General features: G+C 39.5%; 1 protein-coding gene across 2 annotated transcripts; it reads right to left on the bottom strand.

Annotated features, from left to right (window-relative positions):
* Window positions 1–390: 390 nt before the first annotated feature.
* KIAA0408 (KIAA0408 ortholog) lies at window positions 391–23,004 on the bottom strand. 2 transcript variants are annotated; one of them, XM_085314120.1, is made up of 7 exons: window positions 22,779–23,004; window positions 13,517–13,623; window positions 8,015–8,209; window positions 5,960–6,301; window positions 5,546–5,625; window positions 2,854–4,216; window positions 391–1,057 (listed from the first exon to the last, which is right to left on the bottom strand). In XM_085314120.1, the coding sequence occupies exons 3-7, from the start codon at window positions 8,144–8,146 to the stop codon at window positions 884–886; spliced, it is 2,091 nt and encodes a 696-aa protein (XP_085170246.1). In that variant the 5' UTR covers window positions 8,147–8,209; window positions 13,517–13,623; window positions 22,779–23,004; the 3' UTR covers window positions 391–883. The 2 variants fall into 2 exon arrangements, with proteins under 2 accessions (XP_085170246.1, XP_085170237.1); XM_085314111.1 differs by lacking the exons at window positions 13,517–13,623; window positions 22,779–23,004 and adding an exon at window positions 13,275–13,339.
* Window positions 23,005–23,945: the final 941 nt, after the last annotated feature.

Below are 23,945 nucleotides of genomic sequence, written 5' to 3'. Positions count from 1 at the left end.
ATGCTATATATATATAATGGCACATTTAAGCTTTTTAAGGGACTGGAATTTTTCAGGAATGTCTCTGGTGCTGAAAAAGGCTAATGTGGTACAAATCATATAATATTTTAATTCAGAAAAAATATGTTTGGGTACTTTGAGTTAGCATCATATGGATTAGGAAACCGAACAAGGATGCCATGAAGCATGACTGAGGAATCAGTTGAGCTGGTCTGCTTCAGATACGTATTGTGCAAGGCATTATCGCTGCAATCAGTCACAAAAATGCATATTTAGCTTTTGTACATTAAATACTACACTTGTGAACCTATGTAAAAGATATACAAAATATAAATGTCATCAGGACTGTATATTTCAAACTTTTTAAAATAAACACAAAGAATATATATATGTAGGCATATAAGTTGTAATTTCAATGTCAACACTAGCACAATTTGTCTCTTCTAAATACAGACCTGTAGATTTCTTATTCCAACACATGCACCTACAAACACATGATCATGCACACAGCTTTACCTTCTGCTGTTTGCAGAAGAGTCAGAATATACAGCACTATACATTGTTTCAACTCAAAATTGAGTGGCAAATTAAAGAAGATATCATTCAAAAAAAATTCCTTGTAAGTGATTGCCAGAAAAAACAAACAAACAAACAAACAAAAAAAAAAACAGAGAAAAATGGGGGCATAGTTACTTCATCTCAATAAAAACACTGAAGACTGTGATGATGACTGAAGATTCAAAATGCTTTGTCCAGCAAGTCAAGTGATGGGATCACTCTCAGACAAGATACAACAGTGTAGAACTGGTTGCTATAACACATACCGAACACAGACATAACGAGGTGTGGAGCTTTCACGACACCATTCAACCCATCTCTGAGTTCAGACTACYGAGGTCTCTGACCGAAAGGAGACAGAATAGTTGTACGTTGTTCTTCTCATAGCAGGTGGTGCTGATGGTGATCTGGATGCCCATCTGGAAGGTAAGCGTCGATTTGCTGGCCGAGCTGGCCGGGAGAAACCTTTCCCACTTGAACATTTAGCTGGCACAGATACCTAGAACACAAATGCAACTCTTTGCTTTAACAAGCTACAGCACAAAAGGCTTTTGTGGAATGCAAAGGGAATGTAGGAACATTTGGGGTGACCTCAGAACAGGTGGTCTTAAGCTATTAAAAGGCACACAGTAATCCACAGAATGCAAAAGAACACATATTTCTATGTATAGGGATTCTCACACTGGTTGCAGTTTAAAACATGTGGAGACAAGTGTCTGACACATTAAAAGTTATAAAATGTTAATGTAAGTCAAACCTGACATTCACTGATCCTGCAGATTTCTTTTCATTTTTAGGTGTTTTGTGAATGAACTCTGTATACTGTTCTATACATAAAATTCAGAATACTGTCTTACATAACTGGAGTAAGATCTATGYACTTTTCAGGCATCTTTTTGATAGATCCTGTTTCAGCAGTCACATCTTGCTAAGAACTGTTTCCATTAGTGCAACATGAAGCTGTTTATGCTTCATAGATTATTTATGGTGCTTATTTATTAATGTAGTGCCACGTCTGCATGCACAGCATTGACACACACAACACAGCACAGAAAATAACAACAGATTTTGATCTTAGCTACAATGATATAAATCTGAAATAGTRAAAATAACCCAAATTCCTCCATGCCTCATGCCATTGTAGTTCTTCATATCTGTGTGAAGGGAGTGCTGCTAGATCTAAAGTGCTACCCCCTAATCAGGCTGTATTCTACTTTCACTTCATACAGATAGAAATGATAGCACAAAGTATAATTCTATGAAGAAAAAAATCCCATTGGCTTAGTAAAGTTATTCTGGCTTATACTGATGTAAGTTATGACCATTATGTGGTTATTATTTTTTCCATACACATCCATCGATGAAAACCTGTTTTCCTATCAAATCTTCATTAGATAGATAAAGAAATCAATGCTTCCCATTTTTTTTCCTTCTAAGCTGTAGTAAAGATGTTTCTGATAAGCATGATGTTGCACCACCGCAACACTGACATAAAGATATGCAGAGGAAAATCTACAGGGTCAGATTCTCAGCTGTTTAAATCCACATAGCTCCACTGAAATCTGTGGACTTGTGACAGTTAAAGGGATACCAGCTGACAATCTGACTCATTTAAGTTTTTCAGCTCCAAACACATTTGCCTTCTCTTTTCTGAGGTGGTAAGGGGCATATCTCTTTGTGCTCTTTGACCAGTGAGCTTTTAGGGGGAAAACTGTGACTTTTCTTTCCTTGTGGCCATTTACAGAACCTCTAACTAACAGCACATTTTCAAAAACATCTGTTTCTCATTTTCTTAAGAAAGAATGTAGGCAAAGGCAAGAGTTTWAAACTTTTGCAAATAAAATTCAGCCAACTGTAAATTAATCAGTTATGCCATACTCTTTGGTTCCTGCAGGCCTATGCTTGAATATATATGGCAAGCCTGCAACTCAGACCCATGAGTAAGAGGAGTTTGCTTTATTACTGAAAGCTTCAAGGAGCTAAAATCTGATTGCAATTTTCATTAATTCTGTTTTTTAAATACCTGCACTGCAGTGACACTGCAGTTAAATTCATTTTACACCTGAACAACAGAGATCAAAATCTGGTGCATGTCATTACTATGGTCATGCTTATTCATATGCTTCTATGTAGCTCTAACTTCACAGGAGTTACACCTGATTCATCCAGATCCTGGCCTAAAGTGTCTAATTTTACATAGTTATTTACAGTATCATATTACCTTGAAACATTTTAGAATCTGAAGTTTGATATAAAACTGAATTATTTTGTTTTTGCCACCCTTACAAAGCTTACCTCTGGTAACTTCTGCCTCTCTTTTCCTTGCTTGAGTTGCTGCCCAATATGTCTGGCTGAATTCCTCGGAAATTCTTGCTTTTCTTGGTCAGTCTGGAGCATTTCTAAATACTGACTCGATGTCTCACAACCCCCATCCATGAACTCGGAATTTGCCTGTGTCCACTTATCTTTGCAGCACTTTGTGTTACATGGAGAAGTCACTGTTGATTTTTCATAGTTTTTCAAAAGCTTTTCAACAACACCGTAGTTTGACCTTGAGTCAGCTGAACGTGGGCGACCAGACAAATTACTTGGTCTCCAGTCATGCTCMTGAAGCATGTGCCTATAACCACTTGTATTTGGAAGTCCACTTATTTGCTTTTGTTGCCCTGCTGGTCTGATAACTTTACTGGGGTTGCTAGTTTCCTGTTCCTTTKCTGAAGAGATTTTGGGAGCTGAAATACAGGAGGTATTTACAGTCTCTGTCCTGCTAATCGCAGTGTCACACAGTGAGTTGCAAGGTTTGTGATCTTCCAACACTGTTCGAAGCATCTGGTTTTCCTGCGAAGARTTGTTACATTTATCTGTATGAAATACAGTCCGGTTAAACTCATCAATCTTTGCTGCTAAAGTTTCATTTCTTTGGGTCCTACCCAAAGTACACCTAGAGTCACCCAAAAGATCATTGTGCAGGGCAGCAGGGGCATAAAAGTCATTACCGTAATAACGACTGCTATGAGACTTGAGATTTTGTTTCTGGTGCATCTTGTTTTGGGCCATATTTCCATCTGAACAACTCTTCTGGGCTGACAGTGCGGAAGGCTCACTTTTACTATCCTTTCCAAGTTTGCCCACATCATATGCCCATGTGTTGCGGCAGAAACCTGCTGGTACACTGCACTCGTTTTTGGTTACAGGTATTGCAGCAGTTACAATCACAGGACCTTTTACAGTCTGTCTTTCATTTGCACAGGCCACAGCAGTTTCATCTTGTTTCACAGGTGAAGGAGTCATCAGTTTATTTCCACTCCTACAGTCCTGAATCTTGCAATTGCTTTTGAMACCTGGATCTCTTATTGGTGCTTCAAAAAGCTGTACAACTGCAGAAARTGAGTTCGTCAGGTGCCGAGAAGTGCTCCGTGGAGGAACTGGTGGAGCTTCTTTCTTTTGCCAAGGTCTGAAGTCTGTTTCTCTATCACCAGCACTGCAAGACAAGTCCTTCAAACCTTTGGTGTTCATCAGATTCTTCCTATTATTATCCTCCTCTGTTTCAAACGCAACTGAAGTCTGTGATTCATTGCTGGACACATGGTTCATCTCAGGCAGAATAACCGTGTTTTCGGTTTCTTCAAATTCCCCCAGGAAAGGAAGTGACTTCATTCTGGACATAAAAGGAGAAGCATTTTAAAGAAGAGTAATAAGAATATTCTCTCAGGGGACCTCAACATGGATTCATTCTCCCTATGAACAGGTGCTTTAAGATTAGCTGCTTWAAAAGGATTTGGGAACAGTTCTGCTGCAGCTGATACACCCAACATATTTGAAACACATACAAAGAATTTGAGAAAAGCTCAACTAAGGGAATCTTGTATTCCTTTCCCTTGTCACTGGGATTATCTTTCAGAGTATTTGTTGATGTTTTCTTTTAACTATCCTACAGGAAGGCTAGTGGGATGTTACAAGTTTTAACAACTGCAGTGAAATTCTACCGACAAACTGAGTGAGGAAATCCTTAAGACATAGCAYGTCCCTTGTGTAGGTTTCCTAACATTAAACATAACAGTAAAAATCTATCTTTTGAGGTCTGTTCAAAATCACCATCCTCAGCCTGCATTTAGAAACTATTCATCACTTACTACTCTATTTGCTTTAAAGATACGAACATTAACCTAGTTGCAGTAATAACTTAGTGACATTCAGCACACTGACTGGGCATGCATGTGGTTGCATGGGGGAGTGTAAGGAATACCTCTGCTCTTTTTGAGCATCTCGGAAGAGCCTGCCACCACGCAGGCTTCCTAGTTAAACTACATAGCTTCTGCCAATCTCTTTCATGGTCTGTAYCCTGCCACAACACGGGTGCAGTCTTACCTGCTGAGCATTTTTGCACAGCTCAAGAGAAAGACTGGTATTTAGCTGGTAAGGAAACCATGAACATTGAAATTACAGCAGATGATGGAATATTAATTTACARTTCTTCTCAGGGCATGGCTTACCATCTCTCCGTTAGTACAAATGTATGGTGGCTCTCCCTTCTCTTGCTTTGTTTGTGCTCTTGGATTCTCAATCCCTGGCACATCCCCATCACTTAAGTGGATTTGATCTTAATGAAAAGAACCCTCCAGCCTAACGTACCCATATAACGTTGTATAAAATGGAAATGAGACAGGGACAGAGAGAAAAATCTTTTCACTCTTCTAATCCTCTGTACAGTCATTAGAGACAGGTACAATTTCATCTCATATAAATACTGTCATTTTGTAGTTTCTCTAGGTAAACTATGGCCTTGGATTATATTTCAACATATTTCATTTGAACGTTTTACTCTGAGCACTGAAACACTCAGAAGATGGAACCTACCCAGATCCTAAATAATTAAATTRCACTCCCCCTTCTCTCCCAACTTCAAAATGTACAGGAGCACAGTAAGTCTCCTGTATTTTTACTCATTTTCTTTCTCTAATATAAAGAGGCCAAATAATGTTTTTACCTTCTGTGGTTGGACTTCTTCCGAATTTCCTCTTGATAGCTGCATAATTCTTCACTAACTCTGGCAAGTTCTTTAAGAGCCTTTAAATATAAAAATATTTCTTTAATGCAAGTGTTTTAAATGGTATCTCTGTAATTATTTTTAAATTTGTGATTATTTACATATAAAAATCAGAGCAGAGCAAAGTAGTACAAGGAAAGATAGGAAAATGCCCCCAAGTTATGAACTGAGGCATTTAATCAGTGCTAAGATACTCATAAATAACAAACTAAGGAGGAAACAGATGAGGGAGTAACAATACGTTGCTGGGAAGCTAAAATCAGGGAGATCAGTTCTTTGGGTTAACCCTSGCAGGCCAAAGACCTCCCTGTTTTCCTCACCCTTGTAACTGAAACATGCTAAAACTTTACTTACTACATTGAGATCACCAATATAATTCTTTGTATTTTTCTTGGAAGCTTTGATGCTGAGGCTGTCTTCAGGTTCCTCATGGTTCTCAAAGGCCAGATTGTCCCTTAATGGATCATTGCTTTTCGTCTTGGCTCTGGTTTCTTTACCATCTTGTCCTGTTTTACTGAGCAAACTCCCTTTTTCCTTCCTGTCATTTGCCACATTGTATTGATAGTTCAGTTCCGCTCTGTCACTCTCTTCTGAAGTAGGGGAATACATGGACAGCTGCAGCATCTTGCTATGAATGTCCTTATTATCATGGACAATCATATTGTTCTCCCGTCTAAGTTTTACCTCCTGGTAAAGCTGAAAAAAGAGTAAAATCCTCTATTAAATCATGATACTCTGATGATCTTTACAATGAAAGAACATATTTATCTTCTGTTCTGAGCGATGCTTCTTTACTCACTAACACTGGGTGTGGGTTGAAAGATTTTTTAGTTAGTAGATGATGTTAGTTTTTTAGTTAGTAGACGATGGTATTTACAAAGTATCACCTCTTTCTCCAGCCATGTGACTTTCTGAAAGAAATTTGAGGTAACTGAAATCACAGGCAGCTACAGATAGCTTAAGAAAGAAGCAATCATGGGATACCAATAGCCTCACAATATCTTCCAGTTTCGTCTGGTCCTGTAGTACCCAGCTGTTTGCTTAATACTCTTGCCCTCAGCTCCATTCCATTCTTCACCACTTTTTCATTCCTAACCCACATGCTAATGTCATGCTTCCCTAACCCACATGCTAGCGAAAAAACATGGAATACACATGGTCTTTGCTGCTGTTATCAGGACTTCTAATAATACTATCACATCAGAATACCTTATCACAACATATTATCTTCATTCCAAAACAATTTATAAACCAAACAAAATTATATTCAACTATATACACAGATTACATCACTAACTTTTGAAGCACTCYCACCTTGGTGGTGAAACTAAGTAAGACAGCACAGAAATGGCATAACACAAAAAGGCAGAAGGTGGCCATGGCTATCATATCAAAGTCCAAAAGAAGTACAGGAAAAATATAAGAGAGTTAACATTATGGGGTTATGCTGCAGGCTGAGAGCAGTGTATGGCTGCAGTTCATTTGGCGCTGATCATTTTCCTTCTCATAATTTCATGTGAGCAATCTCTGCCATACATTCCTGTGCTGCTCCGCCACAGGACAGTGTTGGCAAAGAGCAAGCAAAACTACTTCATGTGTATATTAGAATGAAAAATGTGGAAAGCTCACTGATGAAAAGCTTGCCCATATACATTGCCAAGGAAGATTCAGTGTGTGCATTATGGAGTGCCAGAGGGTTCTGCCAAAGTGATAATTTGGGGATAAAAGAATAATAAATAATTGCCTAAACTATTTCTGGAAAGAGATGCATTAGAAATAGCAGAGAGGGAGTGTTTGTTACTATGTGTAAACACAAGTTGTGTCAGGGCTTTCACAATATTCACCGTAGCCATTTTCTCTGCTAAACATCATCCATAAATGGAGCAGATTCTTGCCAGAATAATTCTGCATCATGCAGTGTTTGATGTATGACATTCTTTTTAATATTACCATCTATGCCAGAAGATTTGTTCCAAGCAATTACTTTTTACCAGAGAATTATATTATGATACTTCGATCAAAATTTTGCTACTAAATACGCATTTTCCTAAACCACATACACGTAGGCGTGTTCAGCATGTCCATACTTTTAAAAACACGTATAAAATGAGCATTGCGGCTTATCGGCTTATGCTCAGAAGATCTGGCAGCAGTATATGCAGCCAACAATATTATAGCAAATTTGACACAAAGAGACACTTAAGCTCCTGCTCCTTATTTGTGAGTATTAAATAAGCAGTTGCAAATACTGCTTAACCCTAGCTTTGTATCCTACCATCAGCTATTAGAAACTCCCAGTGACAGATAGGGAATAGGAAATAACTCATTTAAAAAATCATAGAAGTGACCTGTAGCCACTGACAAAACTTAAGTGAAAATGTTAATGTTCAGACTTTTGTCTAAAGGTACCTCTTCTATTTTCTTCTGCATGACCTTCCATTGACATTCCCATTCTTTCCTTTCATTGTCAAATCTCTCCAACAATTCCATCTTCTCTTTATTCCAGTTCTCAGTATTCTCCAGTTGTTTACGTAGGTCCATGGCTTCAGTTTGGGTAACAGCAAGAAGACAGCTCTAGGTTTTTCCTTCTTTCCTGAATGTTTCCTGGAAGTTTATCAAAATAAGTCTTATTTGTACTTGATTTTAGCTTTTAGCCCCCCGGGTTTGTTGCCCCATCTGGGTAATCTTTTCACACATGCATGTAGCATGACAAAAACTATGACATTCTTTTAGTAATTGAAGACTATAAACTTTGTACTTGAAGCAAATTCTCACGTTTATATGAATGCTTTAGAATACTTGAAGGAAAACAGGAAAGAAAAGTTATTTACATGCTACAAATACATACAGTAGAAAACATCATTCTACTATATAAAGAACTATAGGGCACTAGAAAGAGTTAATGTAATCTAGATACACAGATCTAAATAAACATTAGTTCCATGACCAGCTTAGGGACTGGAACCTATTCTCTGATTCCACTAATTGAAATTTAGCTGGAAATCTGTTAACTTTGGGGGGAAAAAAGTTAAAGATTTTATGTGCTGGCCTTCCTCTTGCTTCCTTAGGTTTGAAAATGGAAACTCCACTACTGTTAGCACATCACTATGTCAACAAGGCCAAAACTCCCCATTCATAGAAGTTATAACAGCTTCTGTGGTATCATAGCTTGTACATACGTATTGATACTCGAGTCTGTTAGATTTGGCTCCCAAAGTAAGCCTTTATGTTACTTTGGTGGACATGCAATCTATTTCTAATAACAAAATGCCTCTGGATTGCTTTGGTCTCCTACCAGAAAGCAAGTGTATGGGCAAATGAGCAAATTATCACAGAATTAACTAGCAATACATCTAGTTCACACTTCTGGAAACTGTTCATTTCCCTGACTTGGAGTCAGTGCTTGCCAGCTCACAGGAACTGTTCATTTTATCTTCCACATCTTCTTTGATATAGTGAATATTCATTCTTGAGCTTCATGTAAAGTTCTTCCTCATCCTGTATTTTATTAGGCAAATCATGTTGATTCAGCTGTAGCTATAATCACAGCTTACCAGTATCTGCATTATTTCATCTGACTGGTGAGCTGATGCCAAAATTGAAATCAGCATCTTTCATTAGTCAATAAGCAGAGAGCTCGGCTGAAGCCCAACAGGTTGCTCAGGTCTTTGCATCATATGAAGTCTTGCTACAGGAAGTTTCAACTGACAACTACCAAGTGCCCAGTTCAAATGCGGTGGTAGCAAAACTGGAGAAGGGAAGACTTTCCTTTGGTTGAGGAGGATAGGATTAGAGCCTTCTGGGCAGGCTAGACATCCACAAATCCATGGGCCCAGATGGGMTGCACCCACGGGTACTGAGGGAGCTGGCGGATGTTGTTGCCAGGCCGCTCTCCATCATCTTTGAAAAGTCATGGAGAACTGGAGAGGTGCCTGAGGACTGGAAGAAGGCCAATGTCACTCCAGTCTTCAAGAAGGGCAAGAATGAGGATCCAGGCAACTATAGGCCGGTCAGCCTCACCTCCATCCCTGGAAAGGTGATGGAACAGCTCATTCTGGATATCATCTCCAGACATATGGAGGAAAAGAAGGTGATTAGGAGCAGCCAATATGGATTCACCAAGCGGAAATCCTGCCTAACCAATCTGATAGCCTTCTCTGATGGACTGACTGGCTGGGTAGATGAGGGGAGAGCAGTGGRCATTGTATACCTTGACTTCAGAAAGGCTTTTGACACTGTCTCCCATAACATCTTCCTAGAGAAGCTCAGGARGTGTGGGTTAGGTAAGTGGACAGTGAGGTGGATTGAGAACTGKCTGAAAGGCAGAGCTCAGAGGGTTGTCCTCAGTGGTGTGCAGTCTAGTTGGAGGCCTGTGGCTAGTGGCATCAACCACAGCTCAGGACTGGGTCCCATCTGTTCAACTTCTTCATCAATGACCTGGATGAGGGGACAGARTGCCTCCTCAGCAAGTTTGCCAATGATACCAAGCTGGGAGGAGCGGCTGACACACCTGGGGGCTGTGCTGCCATTCAGAGAGACCTGGACAGGCTGGAGAGCTGGGCAGAGAGGAACCTCATGAGGTTCAACAAGGGCAAGTGCAGGGTCCTGCACCTAGGGAGAAATAACCCTAGCACCAGCACAAGCTGGGGGCTGACCTTCTGGAGAGCAGCTCTGCAGAGAAGGACCTGGGAGTGCTGGTGGATGACAAGTTGACCATAAGCCAGCAATGTGCCCTTGTGGCCAAGAAGGCCAATGGTCTCCTGGGGTGCATTAGGCAGAGTGTTGCCAGCAGGTGGAGGGAGGTGATCCTGMCCCTCTCCTCAGCCCTGCTGAGGCCTCATCTTGAGTCCTSTGTCCATTTCTGGGCTCCCCCAGGACAAGAGAGACATGGAGCTACTGGAGAGAGCCCAGCATAGGGCTACAAAGATGATCAGAGGGCTGGAGCATCTGCCCTATGAGGAACGGCTGCGAGAGCTGGGTCTCTTCAGCATGGGGAAGAGAAGACTGAGGGGGGATCTTACCAATGTGTACAAGTACCTGAAGGGAGGGTGTCCAGGGGACGGGGACAAACTCTTTTCAGTTGTCCCGTGTGACAGGACAAGAGGCAATGGGCAGAAATTGAAGCACAGGAAGTTCCGCCTGACCGTGAGGGGGAATTTCTTCCCTGTGAGAGTGATGGAGCACTGGAACAGGTTGCCCAGAGAGGCTGTGGAGTCTCCTTCTCTGGAGATCTTCAAGGCCCACCTGGATGCACCTCTGTCTACCATGCTCTAGGTSACCCTGCTTGAGCAGGGAGGTTTAACTAGATGATCTCCAGAGGTCCCTACCAACCTTACTGATTCTATGATTCTATGAAAACCATTCACCCCAAAGAGTTTTGGATTGAGATCATTGAGAACAGGCTGATTATGCTCTGAACAGCTCTGCCAGGCTGTTTCACAACAGTGTCACCATGCCACCATATAACATGGTATTGGAGCTTAGCTCTTACAAACTTTGCCTCACAGCTGTCTTGGAGCTCTGAAATGGCAATCTGTCCCTGAACTATCTACAGATAGATTTCATATCTTTTCTTTTTCCAGCTGCCTAGAAGGATACAGAGCAGCTCTTAAAAAAAAAAAAAAAAACTCCCTGCAACTAAGAGAGCTGCTGAAAGACAATACAGCATTCTCAACATAAGAGAAGTCAAGCACTGGTTTGCTCATGGCTTCTTAGGGAAGGCAGCCAGGCTACAGAGACTGCACCTCTGCAGACCAAAGTTTCAGCTTTGTGCCAAAGACTTCAGTAAGTGTCAATGAAAAAGAACTTACATAAAAATTCTGCTACATTAAAGATCTGTTGCAGTCTAAATGTCTATTGCTAAAGAACTTTACAGCCATTTCAATGCTTTCTCACTTTGCTGGTTCAAAGGTTGCAACTTTTGGTACAGTCATTTGGTTTTTTGGGTTTTTTTTTTGTTGTTTTTTTGCTACATTTATGCCTTTATAACTTTTCCAGGACATCTCAAAGAAATATATCAAAGTAATTTCTCTATCAACTCTGCTCCTCTGGATTCTTTCAGATGTGTGCCAGAAAGACATAGATAAACTGTGGAAACACTGTCAAGTCATGAACCAGAGATACAAGCATACTCCGCCTCACGAGACAATCCGTGAGTCTCCCAGTGACCATGATTCAGTCAGCAGCAATAAATACATATTACTGCAGAGAAACTCAAGACTATACACAATAGTTTTATATATAAGATCAGAATAGATATATAATCTGTAATCCTTTAAAGTATGCATATAGCACTAAAAAACTGCTTGTTGTTTCCTAGTGCTGAGAACTATTAATTGCCATGTTTGCATCCACCTTCACAATGTACAAGCTGTTTTATATGGCATTCCAMGTATAGAAACAGATTGGAGACCATCAAAATGTAATGAAGTCTTGGAAAAGTTTACATTAGCTCCACAGAAAGCTTGTGCTGCTTCTTATGCTTCTCTGATTTCCTTTTGACACAAATCCTGAAAGATCTTGTTTATTGATGTTAGCAGCTGGATGACTATACAGTTTTGCTGCTTTTTTATGTTGGGCAGATTCCTCTAAGAGTTTTAACTCCTATCTCTTTGTGTTTCTTTTTCTTTTTCTTTTTTCTTTTTTTTTTTTTTTTTTTTTTTTTGGGGGGGGCGTGAGGGGAGTTGTCCATTTGTTCTTTTTCCTTCCTGGGAACCAGGAATAAACTCAGATCTGTAGCCTTGGTAATAAACCCTCTGTCTGCAGGCAGTGCTAGGGTGTCCTCATGGGTATTTCACATGGCTTATGCAACCAAATACGATGTAAAATGCCACTTCTCTCTCTCTCTCTCTCTCTTTTTTTAGTTTAAGAATCTATATCATTTTTATGTAAGCAAAAGGCAAGCATGATTTTCATTTTCTGTGTGGACCAGAACAGTATCTCTGTGCTCTTGTAGTATTGGTTTTTTCTACATGTCCTAGACAAGGTCAGAAGCTCATTACAGCAATCAACTTCAAGCAAATAATCAATTTTGTCTACATCAGCTGCATTTTCCCTTTACTTCTCCTCTCATCCTCCYTCCTCTCAAGAAAAAAATATTTTAAGCTACTATTTAATGATAATGTTGCTATTCCCCCATGTCTTACCTATGCCCTTTCTATACACATATTAAAAATGCAGAATAGTTTGAAGTCGACCTCTACCTGGAGTATGGAACTTCTGAAAATAATCTGTAGTGTCTTCAGTAGAGAAGATGTTATTTTTCAACAGAGATTAGCTAGACTGGATGTGCATAACCATTTAGATATACAAGTCTTCCCTTGATTTTAGGAAAAAAGCAAACTATATTTCCAACAAGGTGCTGTATTTTGGATAACTAAGGAAATTGTAAATTTATTTATTGATTTACTGAGTTATAAAAGAATGACAGGTGTTACAATACTGTGCACTTTGTACCTAAAAAGAAGTGACAGTTGAAAAGGAAGAGGAAGAGAGGAAGAGAGGGAGGAAGGAAGGAAGAAAAAGAAAGAAAGGATGGAAGGACAGAAGGAAGGAAAAAGAAGGAAAGAAAGAAGGAAGGAAGAAAGAGAAAAAAGTAAGGAAAAGAGAAAGAAAAAGGAAGAGAAAATGAAAAAGAAAAATATCAAGACTGAATTGTTCAGAATGTTACCTGTCATCTCCGTTTTGTTAATATATCCGTCCCTGCTCGGGAGAAACTGATTGAACCAATCCAGAGTCCGTACAAATAAAGAACAAATATAACATACCTAAACACCACATAACATGTAAATAGGAACATTAGGGAGATGTTTAAATAACTGTCTGCCACATTAGTAATCTTCACTGTTTTTTTAAATCTTAACTGTTCAAAACTGTTCAAAAATACTAATTTAAAATAAAACAAGCCCATACCTTTCATGGAGTAAGAGATTCTTCAGAAGTTTTGCAGTCCATTTCTAAATAGCAGTGAAAGCAATGAAATGCATAGCTAGCTGAGATCCAGTTCTGCAAATCTTGATCTTTAAAAGGAAAAAGAAAGCTAAACAAGATCAACCTTTCAAACGGGGCAGCGTTTGCAAATCTCTTTGAGTAACTCCACAACTTTTGCAAACTGAAAAACAGTTCCGTTTAGCATCATCCTAGCAGCTGGCTTCCATGTGACGTCAGTGCATGGAGGATGGTTTTAAAGCCATCTCTTCCAACCCCCAGCTCTGTAACTTTATATCTCCTCATATTTTGTGTAAACAACTCCAAGTCCAGGACATTTTTAGGTTTCACAGTGCAGCCCAGTCTTTAAAGCTTGCCAAAGCAGCCAGTGTTAACATTAAAGCTATGACAATAGGCAATTTTAGACTTCTTTTATTAGCATCCATGTTGCAAAGGAAGATTATTTTATGCCTTCCAAATCCAGTTTTCAGGGTTATATTTTTTATTATTATTTTTAGCTTTGTAGCTTGATTATTATAAACTGTTTTGTAAAGAAGGTTGATTTAAATAGGCAATTTTGTTGATTAAGAGCTATCTTAAAGAGCGAAAAGCAAACTGCTCCTCCCTCAAAGCTTCTTCTGTATTAAAATGTGTTATCACTTAGAAAGTATGGAATTATTGGGTATCATGTAATCTTATTGTCTGGCATTCTGGGAATAGTGATAATGGTTTCTCTGAGATGTACCAAATATTCCTGCTACTTTATAAAGATTCTGGATTGGATTGTCCAGTCTGTTAAGATACTTTGTTTCTCAGCAATAGAAAGTGGTTGGAATTGGATGGAGAATCTTCCTTTTACAGGGAAACTCATCCCAGTGTAAGACTAGCAAGGATGCTTCACATATACCTGAATTTAAAGCCCTGGGGGTGTACATAGCAAGGGCAGGTACAGGGTGAGGAAAGGGATCTTCTGCTCCAGCAGGCGAGAGTCCACAGGAGACCTGCTGGCCAGCTCCATGGCTGGTTGGGCTGCAGCCACAGGTGTGAGGAGCGCTGGCTTACTCTTTGCATCTCTGCCCACCACGGAGGCATGGGGACTCTTGCACACTGTGTCAAATTGCCATCTTTGCTCATGGGCTTYGCTGTAACTGTTTCTCCATTATAGGTTACAGACACATGTAAACTTGGCCTGGTTTCCACTGGCTTTCCACTCCATCTGGGCAACTCCAGCAGGCACAGTAATCACATGATTTATCTGCCCTGCTAAATTTAGCTGTAGCTCCTTCCCTCCCTCTGTTTGGGACCCATTTCCACAGGCTCACTCTCAGAAAAAAAATTCCTTAGAAAGAATAGCCCTAAGCAGTGTGGACATCAGCTGGTGCCATTTGGTTTCAAAATTGGTTGCTGGGCTGCCTTCACTTGGCACAGCGAGGTCCTCCCCCACGGGCAGAAGCTGCATACAGATGCCACCGCCCTGCCAGGTACTTGTGTACTGCCACACTTGGATGCATCTGTGGACAGTGGTTGAGACCAACCATCGTAAGAAATTTCATATTTCAGGGAAGGTTCGTCCCTATGTATACTTGGAGAAGGGCCACACAGTATTTGTCTCATGCCCCATAAAATAATGGTCAAATGCTGCCATTAGATGTGTGTCTTCAAATGCACTGAGCAGAAGTGATATATATTTTTGTGGGCAGAGCAGATCAGCTGATGACAGGAGGATCTGTGATAGGAAGGACACGATAGGAGGCTTCAGGTGCACTTAGCTTAGTCAGCACTTTTCTCTTGAGAACAATGAGCCGTATCTGGGATAAAATCCATGTGCAGCATAAAGATTTTAATTCTGGGTGCATTTTACAGTAAATACCAAAGCAGGTTTCAGGGAAAACACATTTTTTCTCCTTATATGGTCTAGCTGTAAGTCCCAGTGAATGCATTACTTGGGTGGTTATTCTGCTGCCATGTAAGATAAATAATGGGACTTGGGCTATCTGCAAACATTTCAAATCATTTAAACCTGAATAAAGGTGCTCCCAGTACACAACTGAATGTTCCTGAAGAAAATTCTCAGCCTCTATACTCTCAGGATTCAAAAATCCTTCTTTCATAAAATTACAGTGTGCCTTTCTGTCGGGAGGTTACTTCCAAACATGCCAGCTGGCACCGCTGGGAGTGAAGTCTGAGCGCCTGGGAGCTGAACCGAGCCCGCAGCTGGGAGCTGGGTGCCACAGTGCTGTCTCCTCACTGAAGCCAGCACAGCTGCACCAGTGCAAACGAAGACAGAATCTGAAAACATTTTTTTTCACTCCTCCATTGCTCCTCAGCACACACTATTATTCTTGTATATTTAATACTACTAACTCAATGCCCCTTGTCTTGTTATRTAAACTTTTTGAATTAAAACATAATAGAATTAAAGAAAAAAATAGACTAAATCTCAGGCTTGAGTTTTCACTCAAGTAAAATCCTATATATTTGTCTATGTGAGGAATAAGAAATAAGTGGGAGAGCAAGCTGCTTATTAGGAGAGTAGAGCTGAACCTCACTCAGATCAGTGGGGCCCTCCATATAACACCACCGAGCTTTAGATCAGGCCCTTAGGGGGCTCAGGGAGGGCTGTGAGAGGGGCTTAGCCATATGGCTTTCACTAAAGAGGTAGGAAACTTGAAGAAGWTCACAGGCTTGTGAAGGAGCTCTGCCTTCTCACATACATGACTCCTTGAACTTAAATTGTATTGTTTCCTTGAGCAAGAGCATAATTTAACCCCAGCTCTATTTTCAAAGCGCTGTCCTACTTTGGAAAATGGCTGTTTGAAGAAAACATTTTCTTATTTATTAAAAATGTCCCCATATTCATCATACCTGTTGATCATCACTGCAAGGACGTGTTGCCTTGGAAAAGCATTAGATATGTCTTTGTCCTCCCTGGCCACGTATAGGCCATGCAGAATTGCCTATCCCGGATGGCTACTGGCACTATTCTAAACACACTCTTTTGTAGGATCATGCGTAGAAAAAGGAAATTTCCTGGCCTMCCCTCAGCACCAGGACAACTGTTCAGAGACAGCTCGAGGCTAGGCACGCAAAACTGAATGTTGCTGCACATAGGTCAAGGGACATTTTAAATTCTTCCTCCTATGGAAAAGTCAAGAGCAAAGCTAGAACAAAACACAGCAAAGAGAGCTCTAAAAACCTGGGCTSATTGCTCCTGACACCCTTACATGTAGTGACTTTTGCTTTTGTTGAAAAAAAAAACATTTATCCCACAAATGAAGATAGTCCATTCTTTAGCAGCACCAGACACAGCAGGAAAGGGCTTTCTGGGCTCTGATATGGGCAAGATAAGCAACAAATCCATCATAGGTTTATTACATCTGACATATTGCTTCCACAGGCAAAGCATATTTTGTCCATACCCAGCARCAGTCCTGCTTTTGCTAAAAGTCAGCACCTCAACAGAAATGATGCAATGGCACTTTAGAGGAATCCTCTGCTAATTTTTTCTTCATCATATCTCTGACACATTCCCATAAATGTGGCCATGGTCTAGCTAGTAGTCTGTGCCCATGTAGGAAAAATGGGTCAGTTTAACATAGGCCTCATTTGATCTGCTTTTATTAACAGCAAAACTGAAATCAAAGAGTACAGGTACTAGCATGGGCTATAATCCAGGACCTTGAATGTGTACTTTGGTTGCTATTCTGTGCTTAAGATCATTTCAGATAACTATTTTCGTTTCTGCTATATTAGCTAGGTTATAGCACATTCATTTTGCTGTGCCAGCATAAACTCGGTAACAAGAAGAAAGAACAGTATTGCTACCACTGTAATCAACCCAACTGCAACATCAGATTCCTGAATAATGTTATTTTTTACGCCTCAAGAATCTCAGCAAATAAATCCCGAAAGTGTATACATAAGTCAGGAAACAGGCAGAAGAGAGAAGAACTTCTGTCTTCTCTTACCATTCTACGCTTCTTCAAATGTATATATTATATACTAGCATGGGTACAGAGCGAACAGAGTGTACACTTCTCCAAGATTACATTAGAAACCAGTGGCAGTGGCAGATACTTTAGATGTTTACTTAAAAAAATGTAATTTCCCCTATTACTGCAGGTGTAATGGCAGAAACTGGGTTTGAATATCACTTCCCCCAGCATTAAAAGAAAATCAGGGACAGAAATCTAAGCCAATGGGAATTAGGTCCCTGATACTGATGCCTTTAGAAGTCTCCTACTCACCTATCGAATTCTGGGGTGACTAGAAGGAAGGGCATYCAATATGCCAAAGCTCAGCTTCTTTTTGTAAACAACTCCCAAAGTTCATGTGCAGTTCATGTCTTTTTATAACACATATTTAGACAGTCATGTTTTTGGCAATTTTCTGTATTCCGACTGCCGGGCATATTTCTGCACTGTGGCACCTGCTGTCTCCTAGTTTTGATTCTGAAGCACTGGTGACATGTGTCAGCAGACACTTACTCTCTCTAACTGGGGCTTCAGGCATGGTTATTTTTAGCTGAAAGAAATATCACTGATCCTGGAGAAGATGATCACCCTAGTATCATTGGAATTTTTCTGTAACAGCGAAGAAAATATTTGTAGAAGTATATTGTCAGGGCATTCAGAGCTGACTCTAAATAGGACAAAATTATTTGCATTTTTCTGGTTGCATTAAAGGAAAAAAATGCATATTCTAAATGACATAAAAATTTATCTCTGTTACTTCCAATTTACACGGGTGTAAAAGCATCAGAATTAGATCTATATATGCAAGAAGATCTCTTCTTTCTGGATGAGCATGGACTGAATGCAGTGAGAATACAAGAAACAAATTTAGTCTTTCAGAGTAATGTAAAATTAAAGCAATCTTCAGTTTAAAATTCATTTTTTTTCCTTTTAATTTGCAAGAAGGGAATATTAATCCTAAAATCCTGCCCAAATTCAGATTTGCATTAATTCTATTCCACAGAACAAGATTCTTGCATCCATTTCAAGTGGATGTTGCTTACCATTAAAAGGTTGTGCAGCATTTTTGTGTACTTTTACGTCACCTTTCTAACGCTTAGACCTCGGTGTTGTGTGAGTTGCCAGATTTACTTCAATAGGCCTACCAGCAGCAGTAAGTACGACGTTCCCTAGCTTGATAGGACTGCATACTTGTGTCGTTCCTGTATTGTGTTCCAGAGGAACCGCCTGTCATTTGTTCATGAAATGACTTGGGGTGACTTACTGTAACGATGACCTTTGAAATGAAACGTACTACATGAAGGTTGGTTACTAAGACGGTGAAAGCTTCCTTACCATCTGAGTTTTATTCTGTAAGTACACTTACAAATATTAATCCTACTTTGGTTACTAAACCCTATGCTTTATTGTTGAAGGGCTTTTCCTTCATTTGAAAAAAACCCCTTACTTCAATTTGGTTTAATTCAGCCTCCTCTCATGCTCAGCAATGATAATTTCTTTAATCCCTGAAATATTACGCAAATTAAAACATATGTAGTGTGACTACTCAAGTAATTTATGAACTTCATTATACTTCCTGTGTTTATATTACTGAGGTCTGAATCATTTGAGCAGCTCCACACAAGAAAAACCAATGGTGCAGGTATCTGCCTGTTCAAAAATGCCTTGCTTTTGTTCAGCTAATGACAATTTGGCCACTGCTCCTGGTTAAATTTTCTCTGTGTTTCTCTTACTGTACTTTAATGCCACCAGAACAAACATCARCAACTAGAGAAAAGCCCACTAGAGGGGGAGCTGCAAATCACGGGCATTGCCTCTGGGAAACAAATTGGGAGCATCAGAATCGCTCCTCCTTTTGTCTGAATGACAAGTGTAATAATACAAAGATGTTCTACAACTGATCAACAGAGACAGAAACTCTTTTACATATCCACTATATTTGGTATTGCAGCACATTCTAAGTTATTCTTTATTTCCAAAATGGGACCTGTGAATTTGCCATCAGTATAACTGAGATTTGAATAGATAGATAACCTGGAATATTTGGCTTGTTGTCACATAAAAGCAGTATCTTATGTTCTTTTTCTTACTATTATTGCTATTAAGAATTATAATCCATGTGGCAGATGGAATTTAATGAATCAGCAGTGATTTACTCACTGACCTGTGGGCTGGACTTTGCCCACCAGGCCAGTAACCGAGTGGGGGAGAATCTGCTTCCTTTCCTGACAAGTGTAATTATGTTTCTTTGCGAGACCGAGTCATTCCAATTTAGCAAGGCAGAGCATTTATTTTGTTGGCTAGATGTTACCTTCTGGCTATGGATAAATGCCTGTGTTGATTTTATTAGCTTTCTCAGCAGCTTTTAAAATAGAGAAAAATGAGGGACGCGGCTGTGAACTTCTCTGCAGTATCTGGTGTGAAAAAGATAAGCAGTTCATCATTCCCTTCAAGCTGGATGCAGAAGGTTGTCGATAAAAGGGCTCATTTCTCATAGAGGTTTCTCTATATTGAGGTTTGCAGCGGTCCTCACAGTTCTCCTTGCTCATCACAGATATAAAGCCTGTGGGAAGCTTCTGAAATGGTCCAGGATGCCTTTGTATCCTTTCATTTCAGATTGTCAGCTGCTGCAATAGCACCCTAAATGTCCTAAAATTCTGAACTTTGATTTGGTTTCTTGATATCTCACTGAATTAAGGTGAGGAAAGTTCAGTTCACATGAAGTAAACCTAAAGCTATATGCAAAGAAAATCACTGTGAGAAATCAATGAGGTTATAATTGCCAGTCCTATGTAGGGCTATCTCCACCTCTTGACTCAAGAGGTTCACAAACCTCTTTCCTAATATCTTTCCTGATATCTAGGAATGAAGCATATCTTTTCCAAATTACTTCCAAAATGTATTCAACATGTGAATTCAGTGAATTAAGTTTTCCCACTATTTTACATTAGTGCTGATACTCAATGTAAACCAAGTCTTCTCTACTCATCTTTATTATGTAGAAGACTGAGAAAGGGATGAGTTAAAATCAAAAAGCCTAAAACCCCAGACCAGAGCTATTTGATATTTTCTCTTTTATGGGACAGATTCAATAACATTTAAGAAAATTATATTTATTCCCCCAAGGGGGTGTTAAAAAAAAAGAGACAAACATAAAGTCAGTCTTGTGCTAAGATTTGATATGACAAGTGTAAGCCTAGAATTATCACTTTTTAAAATGTCTGCATTGCAAAACCATGTGGGAAAAAAAGAAACTTATCAGACACTTGCTGGGAAATCTGGATGACTGAGAGAAAAGCAGAAGGGCTTTCTCCAAGTGATCATGCTGTGACTTGAAAACTATCTTTAAGGCTATAGAAATTCAAAGTCGAGAGCAAATGTGATTAGACCATGCATTGTCATAATAGTTCCAAATACACTGCTTTTAAGCAAATGAGCATAAATTACAGTATTTTAGAAACTCTTCTAGATTGCTCTGGGCCTGACTTTCTCTCAAAAGTCCTCTCTCTCAGGATACGAGACCAGGCTATCTACTTATCTCTACTTTGTTCATTATCATGTTCTTTTACATATCTCTTGAAAACTTTGAAATAAATAATAAAGACAATACCCCTGGGTAGGAATAAGTGTTTGGATTAAATCAACATAGGTGAATTTACTGATTGAGGTTACTGTACTTGAAGAGAGCTTGCAGAGAGAAAGCTAGAGAAGTAAGGAGAAAAATATGAGTTTTGTTTAATTCTGAACGTTGTGAGTTTACTACCTTTTTAGTTCCCATAAAATAAATTCCATTGCCTAACATCTGCTCACCTCTCAAAACAGAATTATTTCATGCAGCAGGGCACAACCCTTGGCAGGATTCTGATTAGTTGGAGAGAGGCATGGAGATGAACTGTTCTCACCTGGGAACAAGTGAAGTGAACAGAGTGCTGGCATGATAAATCAAAGGGAATCATTACTGCTATGTGGAAAAGCAGCTGCTTTACTTAATACCAGTATTTATTACCAAAGCCTTTATCACGGCATCTGCCTGATAAAACTTCATCAATAGACTTACGTACTTCTAAACGATCGACTTTGGAGAATTCAAATCTGTTGGATGGTTTCAACACAGGCTGAATAAATCAGAAAAGAACACTGAGCTCTATTGGCCATTTGAAGTGAAGTTTTCACAGTGGAGGATCTACTACCCCAAAAACTGCTCAGTTGCAGTGTGACAGGGAGGGATATCATGAGTCATCTCTGTTCTCACTGCAGCCTCTTGAAGGTAAAACAGGAATATACAGCGGTCATCGATGCAGAGGAACACAGATGTGCACASAAGCATCCCTCATCTGTGGTCACTCACCGCCGGCATGGTTGGATGGCAAGGTCACTCACTAAGCCAAGAGTCATTATGTTAATTCTAAACTTTTTCTGAAACCTGAATGAGAGCAAGCAGGACCCAGGCAGCTGCAAGGCTACACCGATATCTGATAAAGTAGGTTGTTAGGGAACACTGTTTTGACATCAGACGAGGTAACCAGCATTGCTTTCTTTAGGTCAGGTCGGAACACTGATATTTGACCACCGACACCATATTGTGTGGCCATTTTTCCATAATAATACAGAATACAACCAGCTTACCGCTCTCACAAGACTCCTCGCCTACTCTGAGGCATCTCCCCACCCTATGTCACTCTCAGCGGGCTCAGCTTCCTTGCTCCATTTCCAAATAAGCATTCTACATCAAGCACTCCGATTTCATCCCCCCCCCTCTCTCCCCACACGTCAAATGCAATTCACCAAAGAAGTAACCAAGCAGTTCTCCAGCGCGAACTATCATGTTCACACTACAGACTTAAAATGAGCTGCAAATCCAGAACTCTCAGTAATGTAAACAGAAGCTAAAAAATATCATCCTTTCTGAGACAGATTAATGCAAAACTGCTACTGTAGGGCAGAACTTGGGTGTCTAATCCACATAATACAGTGCTGAAAAACCATATCATCAAAATCATGCAGAACATATTACATGTTGTGGAATACAGTTGCAGAATATATACTGAATGTGGGTTTACTATTTATATGTGGCTAGAATACAAATTCCTTTTCTGGGAGTGGGAAGAAAAAAGGAACAGACTCCTCACATCCACCCTGCACAATTCTGCTTTGCTTCTAGTTTGGTACACATTAATGAATATTAGTTAAATTTGTTCAATTCACTCAGGAATATTTTATTTATAAGTGATAAAATCAGACAAAGTGAAAAATACTGGTTTTTGTTTGCTTACCTGGAATACCTTGGTGAGAGGTTTCCTATTCGACTGGGTGACTTTTTGGTATATGTTTTGCTTTTTTGGCTTTGGGTTTTTTTTTTTTTGTTTTTGGCAAACAAGTAGTCTTCAGTGTTTTTACAGCAGTGGTTATTACAGAAACTATGTCTCTTGTAGTTCTTATCTTGGAGGGTGGACAAAATAAACAAACTGAAAATAATACTACAATGAACASTAAATGATGAATGGTTTACAGTACAAAAAACAGTGTAAAAAGGAAGACAAGTTTAAATATTGTTGTGTATGAAAGGGATGAAAATAATACAAGGATGAGAATAAGTAAAATGATAGGCTGGAACATCTGGGAAAGTAAATACAAAGACAAAGAGAACAGTCAATTAATGGAACAGCAAGTCCAAAGTTTCAGTAAAATAAATAGTGAATTAGACTATGCTTGTAGAGGGACCAGGTGCCCACCTCCCATTGGCTTCAGTAGGAGTTCTGCATGGTCAAATCCTGAACAGACAAATTTGCTATTGCTGTTTGACTATTGCTGTTACTCTTTTAGAGAAAATACAAATTAGTTTACTTTAAATTTGTATAAGACCATGCAGTACTCTACCTTTAARTAAATGGGAGCTCTACAAGCTCAGAGCTATTGCTATATCAGAAAGTGAGCATGCTAAATGCCTTTTCTGTTTGATTTCATGCAGTACATGTATAGTAATTGATTAGCTTTAAACTCACTGCGTCTGTGACTTTCTGATACAAGGAAACAAAAGACTAATTAGTCAGCATAGAAATAAGAAATAATAGCTTTCAGCTTCATCTGGCAACTATTCTGACCATAAACTAGCAGGACAGCACAAAGTGAATTAACATAATAACACACTTACTAAAACATTGGGATAATACTATAAGGAATAACAATATTTGTCAATTATAGGATTGCACAATAAGTGTAGGCAATTTTCATTTCTCATTGCAAAAGAAAATAGTCACGAGTCAGCAAGGAATTTACTCTCCAAAACCTATCTGGAACAACTCTGCACGACATATGCAGGATGTACGTTGACCCTTCCCTTCAGAGATGAGAAAGAGAGGTAAAAAGGAACTRCATAAAAGACATGAGGCACTGCTACCTGACAGCAGCAACCCATAGCCCTTTCAACCAATGATGCAATC

The sequence above is a fragment of the Rhea americana genome, unplaced genomic scaffold (genome assembly GCF_003343005.1).
Source record: "Rhea americana isolate MKP2758 unplaced genomic scaffold, rheAme1 scaffold_110, whole genome shotgun sequence".
NCBI classification, from domain to species: Eukaryota; Metazoa; Chordata; class Aves; order Rheiformes; family Rheidae; genus Rhea; species Rhea americana.
The sequence above is the reverse complement of the archived record's forward strand: the minus strand, read 5'-3'. Positions and strand labels throughout refer to the sequence as shown.